The 10,003-nt window shown below is 44.6% G+C and overlaps 1 protein-coding gene across 1 annotated transcript; it reads left to right on the top strand.

The window, feature by feature from the left end:
- The first annotated feature begins 4,903 nt into the window (after window positions 1-4,903).
- FOXQ1 (forkhead box Q1) lies at window positions 4,904-5,935 on the top strand. Its single transcript, XM_024204157.1, has one exon. It carries the CDS (start codon window positions 4,904-4,906, stop codon window positions 5,933-5,935), a length of 1,032 nt encoding a protein of 343 aa, XP_024059925.1.
- Window positions 5,936-10,003: the final 4,068 nt, after the last annotated feature.

Genomic DNA, 10,003 nt, shown 5'->3' with positions numbered 1-10,003 from the left:
AATAATACTGCCCTCATTTGTAAAGTCTTTTGAGCTCTACTACTGAGAAGTGCTATATAAAAGCTAGGTATTATTATTGGACCATAAGGGTTTATTAATAAGGAAGTCTTTTTTCACAGCAAGAAGATATTTTTGCCACTCTATCACAAACCAATATATGGGAAAAGAGATTTTGCTCTGACTTTTTTTTTTTAATATATAAAGGGCATGGAAAGTTTCAGCGCAAGAGAAACTCTTAAGAAACATATTAATGTGTGAAAACAGGGTTGAAATGAAAGTCCTGGCTTTACATTCAGTTTTTGGTACCTGCCAAAGCCAAACTAAAAACACTTCCTAAATAGAATGGGTATTTTAATTGTTTTATTATAGAAAGCGTCTGAATCCCTAGACTTCATGGTGTGGGGATTCATATAGACACATTCTACTCCACTGGTCAAATTCCTCTTCATTTCTTGATTCATTTGTACCAGTCTGGTTTTCTCTAGTTTAGGCTCTAGCTGGGTTTCCTTGAACTATTAAAAAAAATTATACTGCAATTTGCTAACTTTCAAGCTTCTCTGGTTCATTTGTATACACTAGTTGTGTCTTGTATTGTGGGCAGCTCATGCAAAGACAGCTCTTTGAACTGGTCCATTGTTACCACTTACCAATGTATTGTGTTATCCGATTTCATCATTCCTGGCAAGTCACAACTGAAGCTCTAGTGGGGGCGGGGGAGGATCAAGTGCTCTCTCCGGCTGAAGTGCTAAACATCTCATGACTAGAAATAAGCCCCTCTACTGCCAACCAGAGAGGTCATCACTGACACCTATGATACCATCAACAGGTCTTCTCTGTTCTGGTTAGCAACTGTTAGGCTGGATGAAATTACTTTGTCTAGTGAACTGCCTGGGCACAACAGGAAAGAACTGCAGCATAACTGATGGCAGCTCAACAAGACCAGAGCAGAATGGGGAGGAGAGGTATTTGTGCTCTTACCATTGTTTTAAAGAGTGGCACTGATGTGTACAACCAATGTGTAACTAGTAACTAGTGTGGAGACAGCATGACTGGATAAAAAAATAAAGTAGAAAATAGAACCATTAGCTCCTTCTAATAGTAATTTTTTAAAAAAATCCTATTAATGACTTAATCAGCCCACAGGGGAAATATAGGCTCTGATTCTTCCAAACTTACTTGCAATAAATAATACCTTACTCCTTACTGATGTCAGAGTAATTACTTTGGAGTAAAAGTAGTAGTATTCCACAAGAATGAAGATAGGAGAATCAGGACCATGATTTGCAGATAGTATTTCACTTCTCCTCCCTTCTTTTTGTGTAGGTGCTGCTTTTGTGGATTTCATCCTGCCAAAATAAATAAAAATCTGATACTCTTAAAAGCTAGAGTAATTTTCATTTTAGAACAAAGTAATATTTGCCTCTTCATTTATATTTGCTTTACAAGAGGGATTTTTGTTTTGTTTTTTAAACTTGTTCTAATATAGCACATCAAAGTACTTTTTGATGTGAGTTTATTTAATGGAATCCGCTTTTCTCCCTGATGATTGTGTTAATCGTCATAAATCTAAAGGCAATATCGTACCTTTTTAAACTATAGCAGGAAGAGACTTGCGGCACTGACCTATGCAGGTTACATGTGCTCTCTATGGTAAGAGCATTGCTTCAATAGCAGCACAAGAGATTGGGCTTAGTTATGCTCTCATTTACACCAGAAACTCTGGATTTAAGCCCTATCCTGCAAACACTTACACATGTGCATAACTTTACTCAGGTAAGTAGCCCTATAGACTTCAATGGCACTCCCCCATTCCAGTCAAGTTACACATGTGCTTAACTGTTCACAGCATGGGGGCTTGGACAAATAAAAGCAGAATCGGATGCAGATCACATTATAAAGGTACCTTGATAACTGTGGGAAATTTATATTAACCTCTGAGCTGAAACTCTTAAACTCAGGGAAAACTCCAGCTTTGCCATCATTCCTAGTCTTGAAACATAGCTGTGAAAAAGCCTGTTTTGTCTGACATGTTTACCTACAGCATTTGAATGACTTTTAAGTTCTTTGAATAAGGATAAGAGACAATGTGTACATTTTCCACACAAATGGTGGAAAGGTAATAAAATAAACATCAAAAGGTAGTTTACCAAATCATGGCTTCTCCATTGCCATTTACAACAAAGGCAGGAAGAGGAAGAAACCTACCCTCACCATTGGCATCATGTTAGAAAAATACAAGTTTTGGAAGCAATAGGAGCTTTTTTCCCCATACCCTTAGCACAAACATTGGCACTTCACTTTTTTGTTAAGTCAACTATTTGTTAAAAATTTTCATCTCATGTTATTTGAAGGGAAAAAAACTGGGGGAAAAAACCCCAAAAGGTGGCCTCCCTCTTATTTTTTGGCCTTTTAAAATTAAAGACAGGCCAAGTGGTAACTTGAGGAGGAAGACACCCACCCCTTATTAAAGTTAGGTGAATACAACAAGAAAGGACAGATGAGAGAATGAAGAGTCCATTCATTGTTCAATGTTGACTATTCAAAACGTGCAGAATTAAAAATTGGCAAGTTTTCTGAGGCTTTCTGCAGGTGCATGGGTGAAAGCAATCCCATCAAAAGAGAAAGTGACACTATTTGTGTCTCTTTCAATGCACTTCTAAATCTGCATTCTTCCACATTTCTCTCCACCACTGCACAGCTGCAAAAAATATAAAGGGCAATGCAAACTTCAAGGATAAATCGACAGTGGTATTAGCTGAGCATCTAAAATAGAATTATGATGTAACTTTATAAACCTTACGCACTATCAGCACTCATTCCAAAAAGTTTCAGTATGTTTCTTTTATTATTATTAAGCAATTTGTGCACCCACCTAACAAGCTATTCAGGTCTTACTTGGAACACAGAATTCAGGTATATTATCTATAAAGATGGGACATAATCTTTGTACTGGTTTCTGGAAAGGTTATATCCTAAAAAGTCTTCCACGTGCTGACAAATGAGGTATAGTGCAGAATTTTAATAGGTTAGAGCCTACTCCCATTTTAAGTCAACTGATTTTTTGTAAAGCCCAATATAGACAGCAATTTTCAGAGAAATCACAGGTTCCACTGGCTATCAATCCATGTCCTTGCTCCCTTTAGCAAACAGTCCTACTGAATACAAGCACATTGAAGTGAATAGGACTAGTCACCTCAATGAAGACCAGACCATGGCAATCGTGAAAGACATATTAAAAATATTCCATGTTAGATTTTTCTGGAAAGAAACAGGTAAAACAAATAAATTCTAAGTCCTAATTCATTATATACATTTTGGTCCTGTATTTGAATTTTACTGTTTAGGGACATGCAAAAAAAACAAACACTCAAGTAAAGCAGCTTTTTAATGTTCAAAATGGTTTTATTTACAGAGTAACAATCTAATAGAGAGTTATACAGAGGGAGATACAAAGACAGGTTCTGAAAGAAGTCAGCTACACTGATTTGTTTAGTGTCTCTGTTCATTACATATACATAAAATCAAGGTCAGGGTTTTGTTGAAGTGTTTCTATCAGAGCATGTAGAAGTGCCTACCCATTCACTTTTCATTCTGGACTGGGAGGAGAGGGGTGAGGATTAAATGACTATCAAGCTACATAAGTCATGAGGAATTCATAACAAAGTTTATACAGCTTCCCAGTGAAGCATTGTATTATTTTATAATAGGGTGTTTAGCTGTCATATTACAACTTGTTACTAAACAAAGTATTATGTAAAAATAATAAATGTGTAGCTGGTGTTGCTCTGCCACCTATAAGTCATCCTGAACTTTACACCTGGAAGGAGCAACCTGCTATGCAAACCTACACACACTGTCCCTGCTGGCTTCCTTCATTCAAAACACCCAGGGCTGAGAGGGAGAGAAGGGGTGGAACCTGGCAGAGGAAAACACAAAAACAAAACAAACATGTTGCATGAAATAAACTTTACAAGAAGATCCGAGATGACAGGGAGATAATTATGACTCTGATCTTGCTTATTAGTGGATACCCACCTTTGCTACCTTGCTTCCCCGCCCACCAGCCTTTCAGATCCTGGTTTTAGCTCCGCCTCTCCTCGGCTGCCTAAGTATTATAATGGGCTGGTCTGAAAGTGGTGCAGAGAGACAGAGCCAAAAGGGGAGAGAGAGATAATGACTTGACAATAATACTAATAACAATAATAACTTGGCTGTTGCCACTGCTACAGCAAGAAGTCAGCTCAGAACTCAAGACCGAAGAAACCAGGTCCCTTGACACAGGAGCACCAGCATCTACAGACAGAGAGAGGAGCAACTGCGACATCACTAGAGATAACGTGTTCCATTTTTATTGCTCTGATGAACTGTGGACAGTAACATGAGGAACCTCTCCCGAAGAAGGGACAGGATCAAACGTTGAAAGGATCTGACTTTGCAGAACTACCCATCCCAGACCGACTGACTTGGGGTTAGGTGGTTTTCTTTCAACAACCTGTTTTCCCACCTGGAGCAACCAAAGTTAAAGCAGTGAGGAAGGACACGGTGCATCTCCCTAAGAGAGAGACCTCCCTGCCCCTAAGTAGCCTACTCTCCAGGAGGCTAAGAGGGGGGTACCCTGTTCTCCAGGGACCTGTCCAAGTGGGAAGAGCCCTCCCCACTTCCAACCAAATCCTCCCGGCCCTGTTCTTTGCTACTTGCTAGGGCTGAAGGGGGAGGCAACCCCAGCCTGCGCTGCTCGCCAAGAAGGAAACCAGGGGGAGAAACAAGAGCCCCCCCACAGACACTGTTCCCGACGGGGAAGGAGACCCCCCCCCAAATCAGCCAGCCACCTCCCCAGCCCAGCTCCTAGGGCTGCCCCCAGCCTGGCGGCGGGGGGAGAAGAGGCCGGGGCAGCAGCCGCGCCATGAAGCTGGAGGTCTTCGCCCCGCGCTACGAGGACAAGCTGGGCGGCAGCGACCAGGAGGGCAGCGGGGCCCCGTCCCCCGCGCCGGGCGATAGCGAGCTGGGCTCGGACGGGGACTGCGCCGCCCACAGCCCGGGCAGTGAGGGGGCGGCGGGCGCGGGGCCGGCGGGCGCCGAGGGCGGGAAGGGGAAGCCGTACACGCGGCGGCCCAAGCCGCCCTACTCCTACATCGCGCTCATCGCCATGGCCATCCGGGACTCGGCCGGCGGCCGCCTCACGCTGGCCGAGATCAACGACTACCTGATGGGCCGCTTCCCCTTCTTCCGCGGCGCCTACACGGGCTGGCGCAACTCGGTGCGGCACAACCTGTCGCTCAACGACTGCTTCGTCAAGGTGCTGCGCGACCCGGCCCGGCCCTGGGGCAAGGACAACTACTGGATGCTCAACCCCAGCAGCGAGTACACCTTCGCCGACGGGGTCTTCCGCCGCCGCCGCAAGCGCCTCAGCCGCGCCCCGCCGCCGCCGCCGCCTTCCCCGCGCCCGGCACCAGCCGCCCCCTGCTGCTGCTGCTCCTCCGCCCCGTGCAGCTGCGCCGGGGGCCCCGCCGAGGAAGGGCGAGCGGGCGCCGCCGCGGCCAGGCCGGGCTCCAAGTTCTCCAGCTCCTTCGCCATCGAGAGCATCCTGAGCCGGCCCTTCCAGCGCGCCCCCGCCCCGGGCCGGGCGCTCTGGGCCGCGCCGCCCGCCCCCTACCCGCTGGGCTCCTACCCGCACCCGCCGGCCTCCCTCTACGCCGGCGGCGGCCTCCTGCCGCTCTACGCCTACGGGCCCCCGCCGCTGGAGCGCAGGAGGGAGGCGCTGACGGCCAGCGGCGCCCCCCACCCGCCGGAGCCTCCCCAGCTCTTCCCCTCCCCTTCCGAGGCGCTGCTCGGCTCCCCGCTCTATTGCCCCCTCCGGCTGCCCGGCCCGTTGCACCCAGCCACGGGGCTCGCGGCCTCTTACCCGCCCTACCCCCTCGAGAGCCTCCTGCCTTAATACAGACCCCCCGCCTCCCCCGCGCCGGGGCAAAGCGGGGGAGGTGGGGAACACGTGGAGCGGGGAGGAGGACGAGGCTCTGGCTTCTGCACTTTCTATCCGGAGACAAGTGACTGTGCCGGCGGGGGGGAGCGGGGTTTTAACCAAACCAAAGTGGGGCGCTTTGTATTTGGACTTCGCAAGGGGCCAAAGTGCTTCTTAGTCATTGTTGAAACTACTTGGCTTAAGGCAGGCGCCTGCTCTGCTCTCGGGCTGGTTTCTCTCTGCGCAAAGCCATGTGTCATTTTCCAGGGAACCAGTGCCACCAGGCTGAGTCCCGACTACGGGTTTGGGGTGCGTTGTGCACCCACGGGTGAGGGCTGGGCGACTGAAAAGATGCCAGAGGTTGCTGGGTCATTTCTCTGCTCCGAACCAATGCATCACTGTGCCAAAATAACCCCCCCTATACAGCACCTAGCATTTCGTGGGGAGGGGGTGGATTTATTTATACGTTTTAAACTAAAAAAAAAATGTTTTAACACGACAGGTCGCAGCTTTTTAAAAAATATATATCGTTATGTTGGGTTCAATGAAATGTCGACCGTGGTCTCTTTCTGTGCTCCGTCTGTTTTCTGAGTTGTGTTTTTGGAGATAAGACCACTGGCAAGCCAGGAGCGATTTTTTTTTCTCTGTATATTTGTGCGTGACTATTTTATGGGGGGGGGGAACCCTCAGGCTTCATGGTTATTTTCCAATAAAAGTTGCAAAAGAACTCCACAAGGAATAGCGTGATGTCTCTGTGTAAGACAGGTGGGCGGGGAGGGGATTGATACCGACTTCATGGAAAGCCTGTAAAATAATGCAAAGAAGTTGTGTGGACGGAAAGAAAGTGAGCAGGCTGCAGAGGTAGGTAAGCCCTCACCTTGAAGGAGAGCACTTGGCTCAACTGCATTTTTGGGAGAGACTTTGGTGGTTGTTGTCAGCCCCCCTCCCTAGTGCCCATTAGAGTTAGATGTGTGATGAACAGAAATTCATTAGCATTCCTCTTAACTGAGATGGGTCTGTCGGATTTCTCTTCCTTTTGAAAGAAGTATGCTCCCCAGCCCAGCCCAGAGAAAACATCTAGCTACAAAGTTGAAATAACTGTTTAATTCCTCGTGTCAAACAGTGTTCGAGTACTGATGTTCATTCTTTCAGAAGGACTGGCCGTTGAAAGATAATCTTTTGGAAATGAGGGCCAGCTAAACATTTGCTCCGTAAAAAAAATCTGCGCGGTACCTTTTTCCTGAGGACAGAGATGAAACTTAAGCCTATTGTCTCATCTCCTTACACAAACGAAAGTTGTTTCAGGAAGGCTGTTAGTTCAACTTGATTCTAACTGCTTCTGGTAGAAGCAAAGTTTCTCCCCTTACATTTTTCTCCTGATGTGTTTTCGGTTACTGATAAAACCACACGCGCGCGCACACACACACCCTCCCTTTAAATACAAGGCTTGTCGGGAAAGCCCTAAGAAAAGAAAAGCAAGAGGTGCAATCTTTCGGGGGTTTATTAATTATGATTTTAACAACGTTGCGAAACTCAGTTTAAAAGTTCTAATTTGAATGCATTAACAACTGGAAACTTGTATCCCCCTCCCCCCCCCCATCCGTTTAAAACCTCTCATATTTACGGAAGGTGAATAAACTGAAATCTGGAGTGTATTTTATTTATATTTTGACTCTCTGAATTTTCTTATCTCCCTCACTCCATTTACCATTCGATAAATTTTTCTTCAGAGCAATTTGCAGAATAGTTAAAAATGCCTGCAGAAAAGGAAGCCTTCTACTTAGTTGCCTTAAACAATCTCAAACCGAAAACGCTTACTTATTTCAATAAAGTCCATGCAGATTTCATGCGTTTTAGCTCAAATCATAACATCCATAAGAGCACCGCGACAGATCAGTGTCTAATGTATAGTAATCAACCATTAAAGGAATTGGTTTCCATAAAATTCTGCATTTAAATACCATTTTATCCTCAAGGCCCTATACAAATATTAATTTGCCTTTCCATAATCTACCTTTTGCTATAGCTTGTGTTTTTAGTTTCTCTTTAAAAATAATAATAAAATTGATAATTTAGTTGTTTCTAGACCAGGGCTAACATCTTGTTTTGCCTACCCTTAGGGATGATTTCAGAGAGTACTAGTTGTACTTTGTTATGGCAATATAGTATTTTTGTTTAAATTTAACCAAAGTATTTTTAAAATCAAACCAGGTGGAACACTTTTTAAAATCCTGTTTTGTAAAAAGATCACAATTTTTAAAGAAAGAATGAAATATAAAAGGATACCATTACAAAAGTGTTTTCAATTATTTCAATCTTTTAGATGAATACCAACTTTTCAGATTTGCCTCTTTGTGCATTTCAGGATTGTAGATAACGGTTATTATATTTGATAACTGTAGCCTCACCAGTCCTGGCAGGTTTAGTTTACTTTTCCCCATCAAATGCTCACCTGTTCAGATTTTTTTCCAGGAATATTAGGGTTCTGTCAGGTGCCCCAGGTAATTTTAGCTACAAATCCAGGTGGCAATTTGCAAGCGCCAAATTAGAATGCATGAATAGCATGGGAGACTCAAAAGAGATTCCCACAAGATATTTTAAACCTAGTAGAATATGGGATTACATTCTGATATTTACTAATTTAAGAAGTCTCTGGGCCTGATCCTGCTCCCTAATAACAGTGGAAGTTTTGCTTAGTAAGGACTGCAGGATTGGGCCCTTTTCAAAGCAATGTCTCTCCCCATATTTACATTCTTTCATCTGTCTGCTTCAGAAATGGAAAAAGCCACCTAGGAATTTTAGTTAGTTTCAGTTAAGTGGAAATATTTTTCCCCACAATAAATACTTCTTAAAGGTTGTGTGTGTGGCTTAAGTAACTGATTAGGTTGATTGCTTATTAGTTACTAGAGGAAAGTGATTTTATATGAGGATTTAGTGGTCCCAAGCAAAATAAACTGGACCTGAGATGTAGTGAGCCAAATCCTGCTCCATTTATTCATTGAAATAATCACATTAAACTCAGTGAGACTAACAAGACTACTACTAATGTGACTAGAGTTTGACAAGGACACTCCAATACCCAGAACAGGAGCAGTCTTGTGTCCTCAAGGAGGAGCCTGTAGATCATTAAGGACCCCTTTCTATTTCAATCCTCTATGCTAGAATCTCACCCAGGTAGTGTAGCTACTCCTCAATCCAGAGGCAGCCTTTCCTGGCTGCAGAGCACTACTGACATACCTTGGCAAACACAGCATTGGGACCAAAGCTGAGAAGGGAAATCTATGGTCTACAACTGTAAATCAAGCCTGTCGGCTGTGAAAGATGACTACTGAAACACAGCACCTGTCCAAACACTTTCCAGAAGCAGGTAATCAGAGAACCGACACTTTACATTTTTGTGTGGAACAAGCAAATTAACGTTTTCTGAGCCCTTCCCAAAACGGCAAGGTTTTTTATGTCTGCGCTCTATGTCATTCTGAGCTCCTAATAAATCAGGATGACAGAACTGAGACAAATGTATTTTCCTTTTGATATTTGAAACACCAACCAACAGTGAGCCAATACTCTCCCCCCTCCCGCCCTTCTGTTTTTAGCCCTATAGGTAAGAGTTCACATTGTCCAAGATATCTGAGTGGTTCTGTGTTGAGTGTGGGTGGAGTTCAGGCCTCTTAGAGACCAGTTGCCCTCCATGCTCAGAGGAAACTCCCAATGACTTCGGCGGCAATGAGAATTTTGCCTGAGCATGGAGCACACACACACCCCTTCCCCTTGGCACACAATGACCTGCAGGAATCTTAAGTGCCTTCTCAGGCCTTTAGGATTAAACTACAGCTTTCTAGTTCCATTGATCAATACAGTTGCACATGCTGCATCACAGATTATTCTTTTTTGTGAGTTATGACTCCATGGGTTAAGGGGAAATCTATTTCAGGTATTCGTTCATGTCTCAACCACGAGAAGGAAACACATGCCTCAGAAGTTGTCCATGGATGTCAGCAGCATATTGGTTTCTAGAACCTGAACAATCCTGAGAAACCTGAGCCC

The sequence above is a fragment of the Terrapene carolina genome, unplaced genomic scaffold, assembly GCF_002925995.2.
Source record: "Terrapene carolina triunguis isolate 2854851 unplaced genomic scaffold, T_m_triunguis-2.0 Scaffold53, whole genome shotgun sequence".
Lineage (NCBI taxonomy): Eukaryota > Metazoa > Chordata > Testudines > Emydidae > Terrapene > Terrapene triunguis.
The sequence above is the reverse complement of the archived record's forward strand: the minus strand, read 5'-3'. Positions and strand labels throughout refer to the sequence as shown.